The sequence below is a fragment of the Oncorhynchus nerka genome, linkage group LG19 (genome assembly GCF_034236695.1).
Source record: "Oncorhynchus nerka isolate Pitt River linkage group LG19, Oner_Uvic_2.0, whole genome shotgun sequence".
Classification (NCBI taxonomy): Eukaryota; Metazoa; Chordata; class Actinopteri; order Salmoniformes; family Salmonidae; genus Oncorhynchus; species Oncorhynchus nerka.
In genome coordinates this window covers 18,291,450-18,317,347 of record NC_088414.1, presented here as the reverse complement: position 1 = coordinate 18,317,347, position 25,898 = coordinate 18,291,450, and the positions used below count along the sequence as shown (strand labels likewise).

The window sequence follows — 25,898 nt, the reverse complement described above, 5'->3', positions numbered from 1 at the left end:
ATTCAAAGACTGGAATGTGATACTCCTGGTATTGACTGAAAAATAAGCTCAAAATAAGCTCAAAGACATTCATACCTGAACTGCACCTTTATTTGCCAAGGTAGAGTACATGATCAGTGAATATATTAAATGTACAGGCTACAATGTGCCGATATCATGCATGGTAATAACTACATGTATATGCGACTTGCATCCTTTCACAAAGTTATATTATATTCTACTCAATCCATAGGCTTCATTAATGTCATTCAGACTGTTTTGAAGTTGATACATCTGTCTATGAAAGCTGAGGTTCATTGCTAGGTATACCAAACGTTTGGGTCCATACACAGATCAGCTAGATAGATAGCTACACATCCATAGGCATACAGGCATTTTTATCCTGCACTGCTCAAAAAGCAAGAACAGAGCAAGCTACATTATTTCATCTATCTGCATTGCATGGCAAATATCAGCAAGGCAAGCTTACAAAATTGTACATTCAATTTGCAGTAAATGCTTTAGCTAGCTAGATTCTATACCTCCAATGTCACAAGATGAAAGCCTGGTTTGCTGGTTGTTTCAGGATTCCCTAAAACAACACCCATAAAGCTAGCCAGCTAGCTAATGTTAGCAAGTCAGCTAGCTTGCTAAATCACGATTTTCGTCAATTTAACTTCATGATAAAAAAAAATGCATAATCGTTTGTCTCTACATTAACATATTCCTGTCAACTGTACATTTCTCATATGATTCGTTATGACATTATAATCACTTACATTTGCTTCCATCCTAGTATTTTTGTCAGCCATCTTTGTTGAAAAAAAGTCTCCAGCCTTGGGTCACATAGGGTCAAATTTGTCACGGGAACCACTCGATATGATTGGTCATCGCCCAGCGGTCGCCGCTTGTGATTTGCATAAAGTTGGGAAAAGTGTATATTTTTCACCGCACCGCCCACAGGTCCCCTCTTCTCATTGCTTCCCATTCATTCCAATGGAAGGCAAGCAATGTTTCACCACACGGCATCCTGTGCTCATGTAATCGATTCTGGCGCAGTCCCTGAGGCAGGGCTTTCCACCACCATCTACAAAACACAAAATAATGGAATTTCTCATTGAAGAATGGTGTCCCTCCAATAGAGTTCCAGAACCTATGTTAATGCGCATTGAAGCTGTTCTGGTGACCCGACACTCTATTGGTAACGATGTATGCTGAGAGTCGGGAAGCAAGTTCAGGCAGTGAATACAGTTAATAAATAAATGAACAAAACAAGAACCACAAACAGCGCACCGACATGAAACAGGAACAATGCCGACTGGGGAAGAAACCAAAGGGAGTGACATATAAAGGGCAGGTAATCAAGGAGGTGATGGAGTCCAGGTTAGTGTGTTATGCGCTTCACAGGTGTGCGCCCAAAAGAGCAGCCTGGTGACCTAGAGGCCTGAGAGGGAACACACGTGACACTATTAAGACACTATGTTGGTGTTTCCTTTATTTTTGGCAGTTACATGTAGTTGCAAGTTGTTGTACATAAAATATTGGATACAAACATATTTGTTTTTGTTAATTTAATTTAAACACCACATTTTGCCAAAATATATTTGATATCATAACAACACAAGCAAATAGTCATAAAATGATATAAAAAGACATACAAGTACAAAATAACATGCAAAGAAATGAACTTCAAGTTAGATTGTAAAACAAATTAAGTTGAACAAAATTCAAACGGGACAAAAATCAGCTCCTTCAGAAAGTCCATCTTTACAGTTGTGCTGTATGATATAATGGAGAGGGAGAGAGTGATAGAATACAGGAAGAGGAAAGCTACACTAGGACCTGGTTATGTGGACTCTTCACACAGGCCTTCGTTGAGAATCTCAAACTCCATCTTTCTACACTTGATGGCAGCCATGAAACACAGATTCACACTCCTCTTGCTTTGGGTCTTCAGCAGCTTCACACAGAACATGTGTTCTCCCTCCTTAGGACAGTCCCGGGGAACTTTACACAGACACTGTTTGGACTCTGATTGCACAAAGACAAAAGGGAAAGAGCACAGGTATATGAAATGATTTATGTTGAAACCCTATCGACACATTCATCCTTGAAACATAATTAATTGTATTGCATGTAAACTAGTTAACTCTTTGCAGATTAGGTTATTTCAGATGAAGTGGTCAAGTGCTATCTAAATCTGAGAGGGAATCTGTGGTCAGTCAGTCATACCAGTGCAGCTCTCCCACTCATAGCAGGTGTCAGAGTCGCAGGGCTCCTGGACTGAGCTCTTGGCAGCCATGCTGACCCTGAACTTGGCCCAGTCCAGGCTGACCACATTCTCGTCACACGGGCCCACATTCATGAAGAAGAGCTGGTCACCATGGCAACGGCCCGAGTGGAAACCACAGTAAGACATCATCACACCACTGCCAACTTCAGCATTGAAGATGCAGAACTCAGTTTTGTATGGGCTGCAATACACACACACAGGTGGAGCACACACAGACATGGAAATCATTAGTCAGTCCAAGAAGAGGACAAATCTAGATGAACAGACTGATTCGGGAACCAAATTATTATGGTGGCCTTCAGATGCATGTGTTTAGCTAATGTTAAAAGGCAATTAAAAATCCATTAATATTCAATTGTTCATGACTTAATTATGATTGATAGGTAAAAGTGCTCACAGGCATGTCTCACGTGCCACGCAGATACATTTGGAACCAACGTGCCTCTCTCCTCTCCCACATTGATTATCAGGAACAAATGGCTTATCTGGACAGACACATTGACAGGACAAACATCCAATTACGTAATTGAATTATATTGTCAATCATGTGATCTCCACTTGATTGTCGAAAAACTCTATGAGGTCTTTAAAAGGATGCCAACTTTCCAACAACATCCCTCTAATGTTTCTTCAAAGTCCATTTGAGACAGACTACCTATTTTGCAGTGCAGGTCTTTAGGAAGTGGAGGCTCCCAGGTTAGACTCTTGGCACAGGTGTAGAAGCCCTGTTCTGACGGAACCATGCCTCTCTCCGTGCATTCAAGTCCCACGGAGTGGTCCACCTTGTACTCTTTCTTGGAGGGGTACAGAGTCATACCCTCAGGCACGGCAGGCGGGGAGCACACCTTCCCTAAGATGGAGGACAAATACTCAACAAGACTGGTTTGACATGAAAAAAAAATATATATATATATATTATACTATTGGCAAAACATGGATTCCAAAGTCTTTCCATACAAAAGAGGTTTGGTATGGACAGAGTGTTATGCCTTCTGTCTGCATACTATGCAGGGATTGTTCCTAAGAGGACAGACTTACTGATGCACATCCCTGTGGGAGGGGTCCAGGTCCCGTCAGGGCGACAGTTGATGAACTGGTAACCTTCCATTTCAAACCCTGTGAAGCACAGGAACTCCTCCATGTCGCCAAACTCATAGTAACGCTTATCTTTCTGACATTGAGAAGACAGAGAGAGAGAGACCAAACCTTCCATCATAAAGCCCTAACCTGCAGAGAGATGAACCTAGAGAAGAGGCCCCTCAGCCAGCTGGTTCTGGGGCTCTGTTAAAAAATCCAAACAGATACTGGATAATTAGACCCAACCAAATCATGAGGGAAAGAATTAATTCCAAAAACTGAAAACATTGGAATGCCATCTGTCCCTAAACAGAGAGTACACAGTGGCAGAATATCTGACCACTGTGACTGACCCAAAACTAAGAAAAGCTATTTGCACATTGTTACAACACTGTAGTTAACAATATAACATGTCAAACGTTTCTTTGAAAATGTTTGTGTGTGTAATGCTTATTGTTTATTTATGATTGTTTATTTCACTTTCTTTGGCAATGTAATTCTTTACCATGCCAATAAAGCCCCTGAGAGAGAGAGAGAGACTAAATGAAGAAAAAGAAGATGTTAATAAGGGTATAAACAGGTAAAGGTCACTAAGACTGTGACATCACTGAGAGCTGGCCCAGAGTCTTTGGAAATATCACTCTTTCAGAGATCTTTAGTGAGCTTTGTCTCTGTTAGCTTTGTTAGCAGCTGGTGTTGTTAGCTTGTGTCTACCCTGAGGTGACTGTTGGCAGGACGCTTGGGTCTTGGACAGCCCTCCACGCCGGGAGGCAAGCCCTCCGCCCGCCCCTCTGTGGCAAAGTCCTCATCATTAACACATACATTTTGCCTGCGGAGAAAAGACAGACCAACAGAAAATCAGAAATGCACTCAGGTATATAAATCAACAGTACGTTTTTATCTAGAAGACCAACACTCTTCCTGATCAATTCTATTTTACTGGAGTGGTATGTACAGGTAACTGCCAAAATAAAGGAAACACTAACATAAAGTGTATTAATGAACACTGGAACCACTCCTGCTTTCAATATACACTGGGTATACCAAACATTAGGAACACCTTTCTAATATTGAGTTGCACCCTGCCTTTTTTCCCTCAAAACGGCCTCAATTCGCCGGGGCATGGATTCTACAAGCTGTCGAAAGCATTCCACGGGGATGCTGGTCCATGTTGACTCCAATGCTTCCCACAGGTGTCAAGTTGGCTGGATGTCCTTTGGGTGGTGGATAATTTTGATACACACGGGAAACTGTTGAGCGTGAAATACCCAGCAGCATTGCAATTCTTGACACAAACCGGTGCGCCTGGCACCTACTACCAAATCCAACAACTAGACTTTACCGTGAAATGCTTACTTACAAACCCTTAACTAACAGTGCAGTTCAAGAATAAAATATTTACCAAGTAGACTAAAATAAAAAGTAATAATAAAAGTAACACAATAAGAATAACAATAACCCAATATACAGTGGGTACTGGTACAGAGTCAGTGTGCAGGGGTAGAGGCTAGTTGAGGTTATCTGTACATGTAGGTGGGGGCAAAGTGACTATGCATAGGTAACAAACAAACAGTGAGTGTACAAAAGGGAGGGGGGGTGGGGGAGGTCAATGTAAATTGTCTGGTGGCGATTCTATGAATTGTTCAGCAGTCTTATGACTTGGGGGTAAAAGCTGTTGAGGAGCCTTTTGGTCCTAGACTTTGCGCTCCGGTACCGCTTGCCGTGCGGTAGCAGAGAAAACAGGTCTATAACTTGGGTGACTGGAGTCTCTGACAATTTTATGGGCTTTCCTCTGACACTGCCTATTATATAGGTCCTGGATGGCAGGAAGCTTGGCCCCAGTGATGTATTGGGCCGTTCGCACTACCCTCTGTAGCTCCTAACGGTCAGATGCCGAGCAGTTCTCATACCAGGCGGTGATGCAACCAGTCAGTGATGCAACCACACTCAGACCTGCCTGGTGTTTACTCTCGATGGTGCAGCTGTAGAACCTTTTGAGGATCTGGGCACCCATGCCAAATCTTTTCAGTCTCCTGATGGGGAAAATGTTTTGTTGTGCCCTCTTCATGACTGTCTTGGTATGTTTGGACCATGATAGTTCATTGGTGAAGTGGACACCAAGGAACTTGAAACTCTTGACCCGCTCCACTCCAGCCCCTTCGATGTTAATGGAGGCCTGTTCGGCCCGCCTTTTCCTGTAGTCCACAATCAGCTCCTTTGTCTTGCTCACATTGAGGGAGAGGTTGTTGTCCTGGCACAACACTGCCAGTTCTCTGACCTTCTCCCTATAGGCCGTCTCATTGTTGTCGGTGATCAGGCCTACCACTGTTGTGTCGTCAGAAAACTTAATGATGGTGGGGAGTCGTGTTTGGCCACGCAGTTGTGGGTGAACAGGGAATACAGGAGGGGACTAAGTACACACCCCTAAGAAGCCCCAGTGTTAAGGATCAGCGTGGCAGATGTGTTGTTGCATACTCTTACCACCTGGGGGCAGCCCATCAGGAAGAACAGAATCCAGTTGCAGAGGGAGGTGTTTAGTCCCAGAGTCCATAGCTTAGTGATGAGCTTCGTGGGCACTATGGTGTTAAAAGCTGAGCTGTAGTCAATGAACAGCATTCTCACATAGGTGTTCCTTTTGTCCAGGTGAGAAAGGGCAGTGTGGAGTGCGATTGAGATTGCATCATCTGTGGATCTGTTGGGGTGGTATGCAAATTGGAGTGGGTCTAGGGTGTCCGGGAGGATGCTGTTTATGTGAGCCATGACCAGCCTTTCAAAGCACTTCATGGCTAATGACGTGAGTGCCACGGGGCGGTATTCATTTAGGCAGGTTACCTTCGCTTCCTTTGGCACAGGGACTATGGTGGTCTGCTTGAAACATGTAGGCATTACAGACTCGGTCAGGGAGAGATTGAAAATGTCGGTGAAGACACCTGACAGTTGGTCCGGGCATGCTTTGAGTACATGTCCTGGTAATCCGTCTGGCCCATAGCCTTTGTGAATGTTGACTTGTTTAAAGGTTTTGTTCACATTGGCTACCAAGAGCGTTCATATTGGCTACCAAGAGCGTTATCACACAGTCATCCAGCTCTCGTGCATGCTTCAGTGTTGCTTGCCTCTAAGTGAGCATAAAAGGCATTTAGCTCGTCTGGTAGGTTCTCGTCACTGGGCATCTCGCGTCCATACCCCGTTCAAAGGAACTTAAATCTTTTGTCTTGCCCATTCTCCCTCTGAAAGCACAAATACACAATCCATATCTCAATTGTCTCAAGGCTTAAACTTGTCAGTCTCTCTTACTCTTGGAAAATGGAGATGAAGCATCCCTCCTCCTGTCTGGCTGATCCCTGGCAGAGTTTACCCCCCCTCAGGGGAGCGGGGTTGTTGCACTCTCTGGTACGATGTCTCTTCATGGATGCATCACAGGCACTCCATGTCCCCCAGCAGCTCCAGTAACCATCTACTGCCTCTGAGGAAACCACACAGCAAACCACACTCAGACCTGCCTGGTGTTTACAGACCAGAAGCCAAACCACATTCAGCACTGTTTGGTGTGTACTAATCACCAGGAGTCAAACCACATTCAGCACTGTTTGGTGTGTACTAATCACCAGAAGCCAAACCACATTCAGCACTGTTTGGTGTGTACTAATCACCAGGAGTCAAACCACATTCAGCACTGTTTGGTGTGTACTAATCACCAGGAGTCAAACCACATTCAGCACTGTTTGGTGTGTACTAATCACCAGGAGTCAAACCACATTCAGCACTGTTTGGTGTGTACTAATCACCAGGAGTCAAACCACACTCAGACCTGCCTGGTGTTTACAGACCAGAAGCCAAACCACATTCAGCACTGTTTGGTGTGTACTAATCACCAGGAGTCAAACCACATTCAGCACTCTTTGGTGTGTACTAATCACCAGGAGTCAAACCACATTCAGCACTGTTTGGTGTGTACTAATCACCAGGAGTCAAACCACATTCAGCACTGTTTGGTGTGTACTAATCACCAGGAGTCAAACCACATTCAGCACTGTTTGGTGTGTACTAATCACCAGGAGTCAAACCACATTCAGCACTGTTTGGTGTGTACTAATCACCAGGAGTCAAACCACATTCAGCACTGTTTGGTGTGTACTAATCACCAGGAGTCAAACCACATTCAGCACTGTTTGGTGTGTACTAATCACCAGAAGCCAAACCACATTCAGCACTGTTTGGTGTGTACTAATCACCAGGAGTCAAACCACATTCAGCAATGTTTGGTGTGTACTAATCACCAGGAGTCAAACCACATTCAGCACTGTTTGGTGTGTACTAATCACCAGGAGTCAAACCACATTCAGCACTGTTTGGTGTGTACTAATCACCAGGAGTCAAACCACATTCAGCACTGTTTGGTGTGTACTAATCACCAGGAGTCAAGCCACATTCAGCACTGTTTGGTGTGTACTAATCACCAGGAGTCAAACCACATTCAGCACTGTTTGGTGTGTACTAATCACCAGGAGTCAACCCACATTCAGCACTGTTTGGTGTGTACTAATCACCAGGAGTCAAACCACATTCAGCACTGTTTGGTGTGTACTAATCACCAGAAGCCAAACCACATTCAGCACTGTTTGGTGTGTACTAATCACCAGGAGTCAAACCACATTCAGCACTGTTTGGTGTGTACTAATCACCAGGAGTCAAACCACATTCAGCACTGTTTGGTGTGTACTAATCACCAGGAGTCAAACCACACTCAGACCTGCCTGGTGTTTACAGACCAGAAGCCAAACCACATTCAGCACTGTTTGGTGTGTACTAATCACCAGGAGTCAAACCACATTCAGCACTGTTTGGTGTGTACTAATCACCAGGAGTCAAACCACATTCAGCACTGTTTGGTGTGTACTAATCACCAGGAGTCAAACCACATTCAGCAGTGTCTGGTGTGTACTAATCACCAGGAGTCAAACCACATTCAGCACTGTTTGGTGTGTACTAATCACCAGGAGTCAAACCACATTCAGCACTGTTTGGTGTGTACTAATCACCAGGAGTCAAACCACACTCAGACCTGCCTGGTGTTTACAGACCAGAAGCCAAACCACATTCAGCACTGTTTGGTGTGTACTAATCACCAGGAGTCAAACCACATTCAGCACTGTTTGGTGTGTACTAATCACCAGGAGTCAAACCACATTCAGCAATGTTTGGTGTGTACTAATCACCAGGAGTCAAACCACATTCAGCACTGTTTGGTGTGTACTAATCACCAGAAGCCAAACCACATTCAGCACTGTTTGGTGTGTACTAATCACCAGGAGTCAAACCACATTCAGCACTGTTTGGTGTGTACTAATCACCAGGAGTCAAACCACATTCAGCACTGTTTGGTGTGTACTAATCACCAGGAGTCAAACCACATTCAGCACTGTTTGGTGTGTACTAATCACCAGAAGCCAAACCACATTCAGCACTGTTTGGTGTGTACTAATCACCAGGAGTCAAACCACATTCAGCACTGTTTGGTGTGTACTAATCACCAGGAGTCAAACCACATTCAGCACTGTTTGGTGTGTACTAATCACCAGGAGTCAAACCACATTCAGCACTGTTTGGTGTGTACTAATCACCAGGAGTCAAACCACATTCAGCAGTGTCTGGTATCAGTCAAACATAATGAGCACTGTCAAATGACTGTGCAATACACAACAGGGACTATACATAATCCTCATCCTGTATAAAAATGTGTATATCAGTGAGTGAGTGGGTGCTGCTGTGTACCTGAGGTGTAGTCTTGTGCCCGTTGTTCACAGTTGGGCCCATAGGTGCCCGTCTGGCAGATGCACTGACAGTCTGTGCCAGAAAGGACGGCACGGGCATTGTTAGGGCAGGGGGCACACTTGCAGGAGTCAAACTCCTCCAGGTACTCCACCAGAGCTCTGGTCAGGTGCCTTCTTTTAGTGGCAGCACATGGGATCCCCTTGACCAGATTGATGATGGGCAACAGCTGGAGACAGATAGGAAGGAGACCAATTTCTCACAGGAAGTGACATGTTTTATGTCTTAGGAAAGAGCTGTTATAAACCGAAAGTATCTCAAAAAGACGGTATGGATTCACTATATCACAGCCAATCATACACAATCAATGAATGAACTGGATTCATTGTTTCCATCCTATTTCATTATATTCCACGGAGGGAGTTCTGACCTCATATTCCACAACAGCAGGGTTGTCTATGAGTGATTTGGCCCAGTTCTTATAAGTGGTGCTGTCAGGGGCAGCCCCTTTCTGCTTCCAGGCCAGGGCTACAGCCTCCCCTTCCCTGCCGCCACGCACCATGGAGAAAGACTTCTCTGACGACTGCACGAAAGAGCCTGACCAACACAGAAGTAACAGCAAAGGGTGAAGAGCCAGTTCTCAACAAAACTATTGAGAGAGATACTTAATGAAACCGAACAAGTGAAAAGTCAAAGACGACTAGAGCTAGGTGGTCTATCTTGAATGTTCAATTTGTCTGTAACGGTAATTAGAAAAACCAACCTTCATGTTTTTGAGTCATTGTATTGTCGGAGCATCTTACAACATTTGAACTTTGCGAGTATATTATTATAAACATGCTCGACTCAGACTTTAGGCATCCTTTGGTATGCTCTTCTGTTAAACCTGTGACAATGAAACACAAAAAACAATTTATGAAATCAGAGAGAACAATGCACTAGCAGTGGGTATTGTGCCTCCTTTTGACTACAAGGCTGTGCTCTCGTACCACTGTTCTTAAGCTCCAGTCTGCTGTATTGGTAAAGCAGATCATAGTGTCCCCCTAAGGTTCCGGAGGCGAAGTAGTGGGTCCCAAAGTGCTTGAAGATCTCCCTGTAGAGAGCGTAGTTGTACTCCAGGGGCAGGCTGGTCAGAAACTGTAAGAAGGGCTCTGTCAGGTACAGGTCTGAATCCTTCACCCTGAATCTGGATACAGGTAACACCTGGTGCACTCGGAAGAACTGGGAGTCCTGCAGAATAGGGTGAGATTACGTAATCATAACGTCAGTGTTACCTTCCCAGCTTTGAAATGCAGTGATTGTATGCCTGCCTCACAGTAAATGCCAGTCCTACTGCTTGGATAGAGGGTATGGTAATGTGATCTTAGATCTGTGATTGAGGGAAACCTCTACTTCAAGGTCTACCACTACGTTGCAATACTGTGATCAGGGTGTTTATTTTTGTGTGTGTGATTGTGAATATGTGAGAGTGCATATACTGTAGATGCAGCTTGCCGTCTTCTTTGAAGCTGAAATAGCCTGCTTGAATGTGGCTGTGTTGGATTGGTGGTGGCGTCTGGAACCAAAGAAGAAGATCGGGACCCAGATGAAACTAGAGTCACCACTGGAGGAATCACTTCTGGTAGAGACTGGTGGGGAGGCCAGGTTGACGGTCTCACTGTAGACTGGCTGGGGTTCCTGTTTAAAGTCATCTGGGATCTCGACCTGTGGAAGCAGAACCACAACTAGATCTGATCCCAGACCAGTCAAACATGGGGAATAGAATAAGATGAGATCTCTATGCATTAGTACTGTACCTTGATCTCAAAGCTTTCTACATTGGCTGGGACGCGATAGTACAGCCTGTAGCTGCTGCCTCTGCTCTTGTTAAGGTTGCAGGTGTCCCCCATGAACATGTTATCCAGTACCGCCCCCCTCTTAGTCTCTGCCATGGCATCAAACCTAAAATAGGAAAGTAACAGAAGCCAGCAGCATTAACCCTGAAGTTACGTTACTTTTCTTAAAATCACAGGATACGTATCAAGAATTACATGAAGCAGTCCTGCTCTGTATTCACTGACTACTGCTGAACAGGGCTCCGGGCAGCCGAGCGGAAATGGAGGAAAACTCGCCTCCCTGCGGACCTGGCATCCTTTCACTCCCTCCTCTCTACATTTTCCTCTTCTGTCTCTGCTGCTAAAGCCACTTTCTACCACTCTAAATTCCATGCATCTGCCTCTAACCCTAGGAAGCTCTTTGCCACCTTCTCCTCCCTCCTGAATCCTCCTCCCCCCCCCCCCCTCCTCCCTCTCTGCAGATGACTTCGTCAACCATTTTGAAAAGAAGGTCGACGACATCCGATCCTCGTTTGCTAAGTCAAACGACACCGCTGGTTCTGCTCACACTGCCCTACCCTGTGCTCTGACCTCTTTCTCCCCTCTCTCTCCAGATGAAATCTCGCGTCTTGTGACGGCCGGCCGCCCAACAACCTGCCCGCTTGACCCTATTCCCTCCTCTCTTCTCCAGACCATTTCCGGAGACCTTCTCCCTTACCTCACCTCGCTCATCAACTCATCCCTGACCGCTGGCTACGTCCCTTCTGTCTTCAAGAGAGCGAGAGTTGCACCCCTTCTGAAAAAACCTACACTCGATCCCTCCGATGTCAACAACTACAGACCAGTATCCCTTCTTTCTTTTCTCTCCAAAACTCTTGAACGTGCCGTCCTTGGCCAGCTCTCCCGCTATCTCTCTCAGAATGACCTTCTTGATCCAAATCAGTCAGGTTTCAAGACTAGTCATTCAACTGAGACTGCTCTTCTCTGTATCACGGAGGCCCTCCGCACTGCTAAAGCTAACTCTCTCTCCTCTGCTCTCATCCTTCTAGACCTATCGGCTGCCTTCGATACTGTGAACCATCAGATCCTCCTCTCCACCCTCTCCGAGTTGGGCATCTCCGGCGCGGCCCACGCTGGATTGCGTCCTACCTGACAGGTCGCTCCTACCAGGTGGCGTGGCGAGAATCTGTCTCCTCACCACGCGCTCTCACCACTGGCGTCCCCCAGGGCTCTGTTCTAGGCCCTCTCCTATTCTCGCTATACACCAAGTCACTTGGCTCTGTCATAACCTCACATGGTCTCTCCCTATCATTGCTATGCAGACGACACACAATTAATCTTCTCCTTTCCCCCTTCTGATGACCAGGTGGCGAAACGCATCTCTGCATGTCTGGCAGACATATCAGTGTGGATGACGGATCACCACCTCAAGCTGAACCTCGGCAAGACGGAGCTGCTCTTCCTCCCGGGAAGGACTGCCCATTCCATGATCTCGCCATCACGGTTGACAACTCCATTGTGTCCTCCTCCCAGAGCGCTAAGAACCTTGGCGTGATCCTGGACAACACCCTGTCGTTCTCAACTAACATCAAGGCGGTGGCCCGTTCTTGTAGGTTCATGCTCTACAACATCCGCAGAGTACGACCCTGCCTCACACAGGAAGCAGCGCAGGTCCTAATCCAGGCACTTGTCATCTCCCGTCTGGATTACTGCAACTCGCTGTTGGCTGGGCTCCCTGCCTGTGCCATTAAACCCCTACAACTCATCCAGAACGCCGCAGCCCGTCTGGTGTTCAACCTTCCCAAGTTCTCTCACGTCACCCCGCTCCTCCGCTCTCTCCACTGGCTTCCAGTTGAAGCTCGCATCCGCTACAAGACCATGGTGCTTGCCTACGGAGCTGTGAGGGGAACGGCACCTCAGTACCTCCAGGCTCTGATCAGGCCCTACACCCAAACAAGGGCACTGCGTTCATCCACCTCTGGCCTGCTCGCCTCCCTACCACTGAGGAAGTACAGTTCCCGCGCAGCCCAGTCAAAACTGTTCGCTGCTCTGGCCCCCCAATGGTGGAACAAACTCCCTCACGATGCCAGGACAGCGGAGTCAATCACCACCTTCCGGAGACACCTGAAACCCCACCTCTTTCAGGAATACCTAGGATAGGATAAAGTAATCCTTCTCACCCCCCTTAAAAGATTTAGATGCACTATTGTAAAGTGGCTGTTCCACTGGATGTCTTAAGGTGAACGCACCAATTTGTAAGTCGCTCTGGATAAGAGCGTCTGCTAAATGACTTAAATGTAAATGTAAATGTAACATCTACTATGACATTGACCACTGCTCCAGGCAATGTCTTATGCTGGCCTTTGACCTTTAACCTACCCGTTTCCTATGAGGTCAGCTCCAGGGACCACTTTCTTCTCAACAGGACACACTATTTTGAATTCATCACAGTTCTTCTCATCCGAGTTGTCCCCACAGTCGTTCTGTTTATTGCATGTTAGTTTGGAGCTGATACAGCGACCTGCGACAAGGGGAAATGTACATGAGCAGAGTTTTGTTTAAATGTGCACATGGAGTATTTTGTCTATACCGTATATGTAGTAGGTTAATATGTGACTGTTCACCATTGCCACACTGAAACTCTTTGCAGTTGAGTGTTTCCATCTTGCACTCTGTTGATGGGTAACACGCTCTGTCTTCTGTCAGAACAGCATCGCACTCCACGCCTCCAAACTGGGAAGGCCTTAGCAGTGACCGAGTCCTTAACTACAACATCAGAAAACTGGTCAGAGACAGACGGTGGAAGTGTGTGTGTGTATTTCTGTCTGTGTGTCTCTGTGTGTGTATATTCTTTCACTTGCCTGTTTTTTGGCACACGGGGAGCACCCGGACCAGTTGGCCCAATCAGTGAGTTGACAGTGGATGAAGCAGGCCTGGACGTTACATGCCCGACTCTCATGCTTTTGACACAGCTGCTCACAGCTATTCTTCCAGTAATAGTCATCATATCGGATACTCCTGCAGAGGAGGGAATTGTGAAAACACAGAAAGTTGTATTCTATTGTATTTCAAACGAGGTTTGTTTAAAACTGAGATGGTCATGGAAACGCTGAACAAATGCAAAAGGAGCTTTTGGCCAACTGACCTCAAAATTATACACATTAATCATAAATCACTTACAGTAAAATATCCTTCCTTTATGTCATTTATGGGGCTTGTGAAGCAAAAATCCCACTTTAAATATTTGACATACTTCTGACTTATTATAGTAAAACAATGACAATAGAAATCTAGTTAACATAATACCAAAATAAAGCTAGAGATATCTGGTTCTTTGCATGGGCTGCGTCTCAATCCACTACATCCCCTGATGTCGCCCGTCCGGATCTGCAGGATTCGTCTGAAGTCGGTACATCTGATCTACCAACTTCTGTCTGTAGCGTCTGAACCGTTTGGGCTACACACTAACTTAACCCCTCGGTGGAAACTTGAGTCTCTCACGAACGCGTACAGTTGAAGTCGGAAGTTTACATACACCTTAGCCAAATACATTTAAACTCAGTTTTTACACAATTCCTGACATTTAATCTTACTAACAATTCCCTGTCTTAGGTCAGTTAGGATCACCACTTTATTTTAAGAATGTGAAATGTCAGAATAATAGTAGAGAGAATGATTTTTTCCAGTTTTTATTTCTTTCATCATATTCCCAATAGGTCAGAAGTTTACACACACTCAATTAGTATTTGGTAGCATTGCCTATACTTAAAAAAAAAAAACTTTGGTCAAACGTTTCGGGTAGCCTTCCACAAGCTTCCCACAATAAATTGGGTGAATTTTGGCCCATTAATCCTGACAGAGCTGGTGTAACTGAGTCAGGTTTGTAGGCATCCTTGCTCGCACACGCTTTTTCAGTTCTGCCCACAAATTGTCCATGGGATTGAGGTCAGGGTTTTGTGATGGCCACTCCAATACCTTTGTTGTCCTTAAGCCATTTTGCCACAACGTTGGTCATTGTCCATTTGTAACCAAGCTTTAACTTCCTGACTGATGTCTTGAGATTTTGCTTCAATAAATCCACATAATTTTCTTTCCTCATGAAGCCATCTATTTTGAGAAGTGCACCAGTCCCTCCTGCAGCAAAGCACCCCCACAACATGATGCTGCCACCCCCGTGCTTCACGGTTGGGATGGTGTTTTTCGGCTTGCAAGCCTCCCCCTTTTTCCTCCAAACATAACGATGGTCATTATGGCCAAACAGTTATACTTTTGTTTCATCAGACAATAAGACATTTCTACAAAAAGTACGATCTTTGTCCTCATGTGCAGTTGCAAACTGTAGTCTGGCTTTTTTATGGCCGTTTTGGAGCAGTGGCTTCTGCCTTGCTGAGTGTCCTCTCAGGTTATGTCGATATAGGACTCGTTTTACTGTGGATACAGATACTTTTGTACCTGTTTCCTCCCGCATCTTCACAAGGTCCTTTGCTGTTGTTCTGAGATTGATTTGCACTTTTTGCACCAAAGTATGTTTTTCTCTAGGACACAGAACGTGTCTCCTTACTGAGCGGTTTGATAGCTGCGTGGTCCCATGGTGTTTATACTTGCATACTATTGTTTGTACAGATGAACGTGGTACCTTCAAGCATTTGGAAATTGCTCCCAAGGATGAACCAGACGTGGAGGTCTACAATTTTTTTCTGAGGTCTTGGCTGATTTCTTTTGATTTTCCCATGATGTCATGCAAAGAGGCACTGAGTTTGAAGGTAGGCCTTGAAATACATCCACAGGTACACCTCAAATTAACTCAAATTATGTCAATTAGCCTATCAGAAGCTTCTAAAGCCATGACATAATTTTCTGGAATTTTCCAAGCTGTTTAAAGACACAGTCAACTTAGTGTATGTAAACTTCTGACCCACTGGAAATGTGATACAGTGAATTATAAGTGAAATAATCTGTCTGTAAACAATTGTTGGAAAAATTACTTGTGTCATGCACAAAGTAGATGTCCTAACTGACTTGCCAAAAGTAAAGCTTGTTAACAAAGAAATTTGTGGAGTGGTTGAAAAACTAGTTTTAATGACTCCAACCTAAGTGTATGTAAACTTCCGATTTCAACTGTATATATAGACAGGTGTGTGCCTTTCCAAATCATGTCAAAACAATTACATTCACCACAGGTAGATTCCAATCAAGTTGTAGAAACATCTCAAGGTTGATCAATGGAAACAGGATGCAGCTGAGCTCAATTTCGAGTCTCATATGAAATGTTCTGAATACTTCAGTTTTCTTTGTTTTTTTATATTTTTAACACATTTGCAAAATTGTCTAAAAACCTGTTTTTGCCATTATAGGATATTGTGCGTAGATTGATGAGGATTTTTTTATTTAATCAATTTTAAAATAGGGCTGTAATGTAACAAATGTGGACACAGTCAAGGGGTCTGAATACTTTCCGAATGCACTGAATGTTATCTGGCTATGCAGCATGCTATAGGCTTGTTTAGCAGACAAGAAATGCTTATAAGTGCCTTTGACATTATTTTAAATTATATGATTTTATAGTAGCAATAATTTAAATGAATTTAGCTGAATAAATAGAAATAATATTTTTTTCTCCATTCCCTGAGCGTGAAAGTGATCATTTGAAACAGGTTCTATCTATATGCTAGATTTAGAGTTATTTGGCAACTTAAGTTGTGAATGTTGCAAACCATAGAATGCCTTATAAATTAAGATATATGGGCTGCATTATGACTAGGCTATCGATGATTTGAGAAAGTCGGAAAAAAACAGCTTGTGCTTTGTTCCTTGCTGCACACGTTGTTCTCTCCTCAAGTGATCATATTTTCATCGATCAGACTATTCTCAATTTAAATTGAATCTTGTCTTTACTAATATGTACAATTTGTTTAGATTTAGAATGGCCCATTAGCAAATGTACTGGAAAGGGAGCAAGAGAAAAATACGTCATCCTTTTGCAACGGAGGCCACTTTCCCGCAGGGTTTGTTTCAATCATGTCCATCCGGCATGTTGGTATGCTACTTCGGTTATTTTGCAGATGTGAGGTGATATTCCGCCTATGGTCTCTCCAACCCTGTTCCTGCAACTACCCACTGCTTAATTTGGGAAACCAAATGAAATCTGTTTGTGAACATCGACAGTAACATATTTTCACAGCAAAACATGTTTAATTAAAACGTTTGACAGCCCCTCTCTCTGGTTTCTGGAGAAAGGAATGAAGGAGAGAGGGGAGGATCTGGAAATACATGGTGGTAGGATATTCTGTAGCTAAAGGCAATGTGTCAGCCTGTTAATCATGAAAATATTTTTTAAAAGCCCAATTACTAGGCTATTTAAAATCAAATACAAAAGTCTTATAATTGTAGGCTAACTCTGAATTTGTTATTAGATGGGACATGCTAAACTGTAAATCTTCATCATACTCTGATTTATTTAATAAATATGATTATTATTGTTGTTATTTAATACACTACTCCTCTTGTGTTGTCTTAAGGGTCAAAAATAACCTGCCATTGTGTTTTACAGAAGAGAAAAACCCCTAAATTATCTTTCTTCAACTTGAAATTGGATGACTTTTCCTAGAATGGCCCTAACATTAGAAAAAGTGAAACATCGCCTTTGTTCATATTTCCATGAAAGCTGTACACCACCAGGGCACAAAGATTGTATTTTTGACCCGGCAGTTATAAAATCATTTACACACCACAACAACCACAAAGACACACACACAATGAGAAATTGAGATTATGTGTGCTACTGATTGAACTCAGCCAGCAGCTCCTGAAGAGGAAGATAACCATGGTTGGCACAGTTAGAAAGAACAAGCCTGAGCTCCCCCAGAACTGTTCGCAACAAGGGGGAGAGAGGCCTTTTCATCAAATTTTGCCTTCACCCCACCACCACTCTAGTGTCTTATCTCCCAAAGAGGAACAAGAATGTGGTCCTCCTGAGCACACTGCACAAAATGGCTGAGATCAGTGATCGTGAGGACAGGAAGCCAGCCATCAACCTGGACTGTAACCACAACAAACGAGGCGTGGACAACCTGGACAAGGTGATTGGATCTTACAGCTGTAGGAGGATGACTGCCAGCTGGCCCATGGTCATCTTCCATAACCTCATTGATGTGTCCTCATACAATGCCTTCGTGATATGGAACAAAATCAACCCTACCTGGATGCCTGATAAGGAGAACAAGAGGGTGGTGTTCCTGGAGCAGCTGGGAAAGGCACTTGTAACACCACACATTCAAAGAAGGGAGCGCCTCCCCCACACAGCAGCCTCTGCCGCGCTTGTGAAAGCTGTTCAGGGGGATGAATCTAGTCCTGATCCACCTGAGGTTGCAGCTGGGGCAAGCAAGAGGAGGAGATGCCAATTCTTCCCCCCAAAGAAGGACTGTATACCAAATACTATGTGCTGAACATGTGAGAAATACATCTGCAAAGTCCATGCACACACACTTGCATACTGTCCTTGATTTATGTTCTTCATGTTTTTGTTTTGTATCAATTATCTTATTTTATTCTTATTTATTGTTGTTGTTTATACCACTTGTGGGTGGGAGCAATGGTTTAAAAAAATTAAGACTAGTACTTTGCAGATTAATTCCTCATTGTACAGTATATAAGTATATATCACTATGTTGCCAAAAAAAGTTAAAGAGTGTTATTGTTTACCTTCAATAAAAGGCATTCAAAACGACTTTCTGCACATTTCAAGTGCTATCTTTGGCAACAACAAATAATGTTTACACCTATGCAGTACCTTTAGCTATAATAATAATAATAAACCTCTACTTTAGTAAATAAGACAATGATGCCAGGTGTGTTGTAATAAAATGAGTGATGTTCACTGATTAAATGCAGTCTCTCTGCATTGTGAAGAGGGAAACCCCAGATATTCACAAAGTTTTGATGAATGACAGGTTGTTTCTTCATGCAAAATAGATTTGGGGTTTAAAATTAAATTAAGCTGCTATATTTGAGGGTTTAGTGAGGGCGGGTCATTTTTTACCCTTATGTCAAGGGGAGTATACAGAATGTTAAGACTACACAAGGGTTAAGCTAGAAACGCTGTTTAACTTTATGTGTAGACTGGTCTGGACTAGTGTGCAGACATACAACACTTTGATATCTTTTATACCTTTTAAGTCAGAATTTTAAAAATCTTTCTTTTTGTCCATCCGCTTTCATGGGACTTAGACAAAAGGTTTGAGGATATGACATCTTGGTCTCCTTCACTGCTATTTAAATCTGAAATTAGAACAGAATTATCTGGAATGGATCAAATGTTACAGCAGTTTTAATAACTGCATCAGCAACATTTTCTGTAACTTTTTATAGACAGCTGAAATGTTGACCAATTTCACAACAAGTTAGACAAAAAGTTAAAGGGTATGTCTCCTTCTCTGCTATTAAAATCTGTCGTCAGAACAAAAAATATCTGCTACCAATCTAACCATACATCTGTTTTAGTAACTGCATTAAAAAAATTGTTTCCTAACTTTTTCCAAACAACTGCAGTTTTGACTACTCCCCCAACAAGACAGACAAAAATGTGTAGCGTATGAATTCTTCCTGAACTTCTCTGCATTTCAAATCTGAGAAAATATCAGGAATCGCTTCTACTAATCAAGAGGTAAAGCTGTTTTAGTAACCCATCAACTGCTTTCATTACAGATGCAGTAAGTCATGTCACAAGCTAGCAGATTCAGTTCTGGTCCTGGGTGTAAGCTAGCTAGCTCTGGTCTAGCTATTGTCTGCACTATAATTTATAACTTCTTAAATGTTGTCGTGTCTTTGGCTATGCCGGATTAAGTGATATGACATGCTATTCTATAAAATAATTTATCTGTAAATATAAAATATTACCTGATTAAGCTTATCATGTAAATGTAATTAACTAGAAAGTCGGGGCACAATGAAAGAATGTTTATAGAGCTGTTATCTTCCGAATAAATTCTTAAAGACCTAGTAATCTTTTACATCAGTAGCAGTCAATATTTAATCATCACTTTATTCAGTCTCATCTGAAAGTTGTAAATTCTTGGTTATCTTCACGAACCCTGGCTAACAAGTTGATTCAGCAATACAACATTTGGTTTAATTATTTATTTACCAAATACCTAAATAATCACACAGAATTACATATACACAGAATGTATTATATGTTGATTACAAATGATGTCATAAAGGAAAACGTCCCTAGTGGACGGAACAGATATGAAGGCTGGTTACACTAAGAAAGGGAGTTGGGTTTGAGTGAAAGAGCGGGAAGACTGAGGAACAAAAAGGGTTTGTGTCTCTATCGGGCCGGAGGCAGCTATGCTATCGTAAATACAGTATCTTATGCATTCTAAATAACCGCCCATTTGAAAAAGGAAAATGCAATAAATATTTTCTCTGAGCTGCGCTTCGATCGGTTGTTCGTAGATGGAAGGCCGGGTGGTCCAGCATGGATCTCTTGTCCTCTGAAGAATGTCTAGTGGTGAACTGGAGCGTGGTAGAATGGATACTCTGTCCGTCCTCTCCTAGCCCACGTTTAACGGGCGGAGAGGGTATCACTTCTTTAGTGAATAAGAGTTCAAAGTTCATACCAAGTTGCCATACTTTTAAGCTCATGCTATATTCTGGCTGGTATAGTCGAAATTCATCCTTTCGGCGTGTGGATCGTCATCTTTACGTTGAAATTCGATGCTAATTTCGTTCAACCAGAGCTCACGCTGAGGTTGACTTAGTTCTGTATGTGACCTTTGTTCCTTCAACGTGGGGACCGCAAGTCCGCACGTCCTTGGAACAGGAAGTTGAATTTTCAGCAACGGGTTTATATAGTGGTGAAAGAAAAGCGTGTTTCATAGTTTACAACCCATGTCTGTTCACTTGGACGAGGCCTCTGAGTGAGCAGAGTGTCAAACCGTTCTCTCATTTCAGAAGCTAAAATTACATTTCTTCTTTTCACAAATAGTTTAATATTTAAACATTTAAATTGCACAACAATTCCATGTGAATCTGATTTTCCAAGATACAGTTTATGTCGTCCTATCATCAGTAATCATGTCTCAGACATCAACTGATCTGACATCCTATTCATTAAGTACCAACGTATATTTTCAACTGGTTGGATTACCGAAATATGGTTCAGTTTCCCACCTTTTGATGTCACCAGACTCTTTCTTTCTATGTTAACAAAGGCTTTACAAGAGTCAACTCTATAAAGTAGAGAGAGAGAGAAAAGTGGAAAGGTATTTATGGGGGTCATAAACCTCCCCCATCAGTGTGCATACACATGCATATACTGTAATACCCACCAACAATAATTGTAACTCTTGAACCGTTCAAGCAAGAGACACCAAACTAACTTTCACATGTGCAGGCTGCCCATTCATCTCAACCAACCAATCAATCAATCAATATTTTAGTCAACTTACTTTTTCAACTATTCGGCTCCCGAGTGACGCAGTGGGGAGCGGTTGGCCGCGGTAGGCCGTCATTGTAAAATAATAGTTTGTTCTTAACTGACTTGCCTAGTTAAATAAAGGTTAAATAAAAAATAAAAACAGTCACCACCATTGCTCTTGCAGACACTAACACTACTATACCATTTCAAAACCATACATACTTTAACATAAGCTAGCAAGCACACCACATTTTCTTCAGGAAATGTACTTTTCACTGTTAGTCTAAAGAGTTTATTTATTAGATAGAACTACAACTAGCTATCAGTAGGTCTACATACCAACCCATTGTACACAGTTCTTCAACTACCACAAAAATACTTTAAAAAAGCTGTAATCACTAGATGCAACATCATATTTCTCTCCCCAAATAGCCTAAAATGTTCTAATCATTACATCGTCATTCAACCGTTGTTAGGTTAGATTACTCGTTGGATATTACTGCATTGTCGGAACTAGAAGCACAAGCATTTTGCTACACTCGCATGAACATCTGCTAACCATGTGTATGTGACAAATAAATGTTGATTTGAACTCAAATTAAACTTCATTTACACTGAACGTTTTACAAAAGTAAATCATGCATCTATTTATCTGAAACCCACAGCATTAATGATTCAGAGTTGCTTTGCTAAGAGTGTTGTGCACATAATCCTGCCTATTATTCCCATCTTCTGACAGAAGATCGCATTGTCATACAGATAGATGTAGGATCTTAATTTGATTATTCTTTTGTTGCAGAGAATTTTCCTGTATTCCTTGCATTGTATTCAAGGTTTAAAAAGGATCCCTAAAGTTTGTAATTTCCACTTAAAATGTAATTATTTGCCTCAATGAAAAATGTAACAACCCCTACAAAAATTGCCCATTAATTAGAAACCACATAATAATTCACATTTACTGTTGCTGCACAATTATTTTCCTGCTGTAGCAAACTAAGATCCTGCATCTGTATGTCTTCTTTCAGTGTTCAAACGCATTAACTGTAGTTTATGCATTTTTGTGATCTAAGTTCCCAACAATCCAAAGTAATAAGGTTTATATAGTAGTATATCAAAGTAATCAGACCAATTCTTTTACCAAACGTTACTTTGACTATACAGTATGCAACTACTTTACTTTAAATAGTACAGTAAAACATTTCAGCTTCTTCCACTACCATAAAAATACTTGGACAGAGATAAAGCAAGCCCCACAACTTTACTTCATGTAAAGTTACCATTTAGTTCTGTGCTATCGCTCTGCTCATACTAAGTTGTGTATTTTACCTGCGGCGCTCCTGGGTCCCGTAGTTGCAGGTTCTGGTGCAGGTGGACCATGAGCTCCAGGCGTAGTGGTCACAGAAGCAGCCCAGGCTGACCGTAACTGAACCCAGGACATGCAGCAGTACCAGGAGACTGTTGGTACGGTCCATGGAGAAGGATGGTCCAGGAACAGCTCACACTCTGGTCAGGACACTTCTGAAAGAACTGGATGGAGAAAGATAAGGAGGTGGAGGAGGAAATAGATAGTTGAGCAGGATTTACATCCAGGCACACTCAATGAAATCCATGCACTTCATCCCACATGATACCAGAGGTGGGACCAAGTAACTATTATTCGAGTCACAAGCAAGTCTCAAGTCACAAGATCAGAGTCTCAAGTCGAGTCCCAAGTAGAGTCTCGAGTCAAGTGCAAGTCGTGCATTCTAACAGCAAGCTGAGTCGAGTCACAAGTAAAAATTATCTATACATGCAATGACTTGTTCAACTACAAATCATTGTCTATTTATTGAGGCTACCAGACAACCCTTTTCATTATTTTGTCTACAAAATGTAATTGATGATGCAATTGTAAAATAGGTTCCTTGTTGCAGTCGCAAGTGCGTGACATCAGCAGAAGGCGAGGCAGGTTGACGTGCTCAGAGTGTAGATTTATTTACAGGTCTTAGTGATCCAATGGTGAACGCTTCATATCATACAAAATATACAAGTAGATTTACCAAATATACATGGCCCAAAAGAAATAGCCTCTGTATCAAGCTTAGCTTGTCCTATCTGAACAGACACAGGTAGATGGCAAGACTGCACAGTCTCCCCTTGAGAAACCAAATTGAACGTGTCTAACAGGAGCTCAAACAGGTACATATAAGCACTTAGCCCCTCCCAGGACCATACAATTACCCAATTGGCAATTACAACCATTAAACTGGTTCTACAATGTAAAAGGCAATTTCCACATCCATTGTTACATTGGTACATTAGACTTCATTATTATTAATGACATTTCATCACAATTCATACTTGGAACAACACTTTTCTCTTATTCAACATACTAGCCTATTTCTATATGGACTGAGGCACACACGCTCCTATTAGCATAACCAGAATGACAGAGACATAGGACACAGACACATGGAATTCCGACATAACCTGGGAAATATGAACAAAGAAAACCCATAGAGAATGATAGGGGCCACTAGTGGCCAAAAAGCCGCTTTAGCATGGCCGGTGCCATTGAGGGCTTCCACCCTGCTTCCGCCATTTTAAAGTAGTCTAAGTAGTAAACTTGGTAGGGATTCGTGTTGGTTTGAGCTTCAATGGTGCTGTCACAGACGCTATAGTGGCACAGATATAAAGATGAGTGTTCAATCTATGAGGAAACCATACAATGAATTAAATAAACAGAACTTCTAGCTCATGAGTCTTGTGAACCTTCATGTGCACAATAAACATCAAGCCCAGTCAGAGAACATTTTTAAATAAAAATGTTTAGTATCAAACATGAAACAGACATTTCTAAGTGTTACAATAAACAGTACATGGCATAGCTGTGGGAAGTAGGGCTGCTGAGGGTGCTGTGAACCCCCCCCCCAATAAAAAAAAAAAAAGTTTTACAAAAGTAGTGCACTGGGCCTTTAATATTTATGTATGTAGTGTGGACATGTTTTAAAATATAAGAGGGCTGTGTACATTTCACGAGCCAGTCTGTTGCAGTTTTTTTGTTGCAAGGGCGATGCTGCAGCTATTGTCTCTGGCTGCTTGTAGAGTAATCCACAGAAACTCTGTGCCACAAAATGAGTGACAAAACGTTACAATACCAGGCCAGATAATCTTGAGTCTTGAGGCTCCAAGTCCAAGTCAAGTCTCAAGTTATTTTATGTTCTGTCAAGTCGAGTCCCAAGTCGACAAATTTGTGAGTCCAAGTTAGTGCTGAGCGATTAGTGCTTTTTGAGGTCGGTTTGGTTTCGTTTAGATTATTAAAAAATTATCCGTTTTCGTTTTCAATACTTTTTTTTGTTGTTGCATTACGTGGGTTGAATGCTGTAAGAACAGAATAAACATTTAATAAAAGTCCCATGATGGTAGTGACTACCCATTACGGCTTATCACATGTTAATCATCATTTATTCACATTATTTTATTTTAATAAAATATTTGTTTAGTTTGATGACTTCATCATTTCTTTCCAAGTCATCATCTCATAGAGCTGCTGCCTGTGCTGTCTGACAAAATCACTACTTTAGTAGTTCTTCAAAGTAAATAAGGCATACTTTTATGACTGATTAATACCAACTATCAATCGCTTATATCATGTATTTTCAGGTAGTGATAACTAGCGAAGCAATTGCTTTCTATCCCTCTTGATTGCAAATTGTCTCTTCTATCCGTCTCCATGTCTGCTCCACAATGACCGGACAAGTAAACTGGCACGCAGTGGATTATGCTCATTATTGTTAATTGCCACGTTTTCTGCGCTAAACTATGTACAATATTGGCCTGTTGTAAAATAAAACTCCCTATTGCATCGCACAGTTCGGGCCTTGATCTGATTTATCTCTACAGAAACTGTGCATCCAGCTCACAGAAGAAAAAAACAACAACATGGAATTCAAATAATTTTGTCAATTCGTTCATTAAAAAACGAAAATAACAGAAATGTTGGTTAATTGCTCAGCACTAGTCCAAGTCATATGGCTCGAGTCCGCATCTGCTTGATCGTAAATTAGAATGTAGGCATCAAGGGTTAAATTCCTCCTCACATATAATCCATAGTTTTGCAAAACTATGAGGTCTAGATACTGTCCCCAGATTGTCAATACAATTCAAACTAATTCTGACTCACCACAGTGTTGACTCCTCGGCCACTAGATCCTGAGCTCTGCAAGAGTGTGTGTGCATGTGAGTATGTTTATGTTCAATATCTTGAGGGGAACTACTTCATATACCCCCCTAAATGATCTCCCAAGGGAATCGGACTGTGAAAACGATTGGTTATTTGACTTGCCTACCTCTTAACCAGGAAACCCCCTTCCTGTAACAGCCACGAACCCAGCCTAGAATATACACCGAAAAGACTGAAGGCTAAGCAATTTCAACACAAAGTTCAAAGTTCAAAGTTCTGTATCTCAAGTCTTCCAAAGTATCCTTTCGCAACTCTCCATCCCGTCCTGTTACTGGAAAAAGTGTCTGGAAATGTCAGATTCCGGTAATATGTACCAGCTGTAAG

General features: G+C 42.5%; 1 protein-coding gene across 1 annotated transcript; it reads right to left on the bottom strand.

Moving 5' to 3' along the window:
* Positions 1–1,448: 1,448 nt before the first annotated feature.
* LOC115101131 (complement component C6-like) lies at positions 1,449–25,619 on the bottom strand. Its single transcript, XM_029620367.2, has 18 exons — positions 25,515–25,619; positions 22,679–22,879; positions 13,794–13,950; positions 13,557–13,698; positions 13,312–13,453; positions 10,915–11,059; positions 10,613–10,822; positions 10,108–10,348; positions 9,882–10,004; positions 9,549–9,715; positions 9,122–9,347; positions 6,644–6,812; positions 4,064–4,178; positions 3,311–3,443; positions 2,928–3,122; positions 2,670–2,757; positions 2,212–2,453; positions 1,449–2,010 (listed from the first exon to the last, which is right to left on the bottom strand). The coding sequence occupies exons 2-18, from the start codon at positions 22,822–22,824 to the stop codon at positions 1,826–1,828; spliced, it is 2,826 nt and encodes a 941-aa protein (XP_029476227.1). The 5' UTR covers positions 22,825–22,879; positions 25,515–25,619; the 3' UTR covers positions 1,449–1,825.
* Positions 25,620–25,898: the final 279 nt, after the last annotated feature.

Bases quoted from the DNA above. Each gene is read 5' to 3' on its own strand.
- LOC115101131 (XM_029620367.2), bottom strand. From the start codon at position 22,824: ATGGACCGTACCAACAGTCTCCTGGTACTGCTGCATGTCCTGGGTTCA. The intron at 2,758-2,927 runs GTAGTCTGTCTC...GTGTCTGTCCAG, and splicing joins AGACCTGCACTGCAAAATAG to ATAAGCCATTTGTTCCTGAT. The intron at 2,454-2,669 runs GTGAGCACTTTT...TGTGTATTGCAG, and splicing joins GTGGCACGTGAGACATGCCT to CCCATACAAAACTGAGTTCT.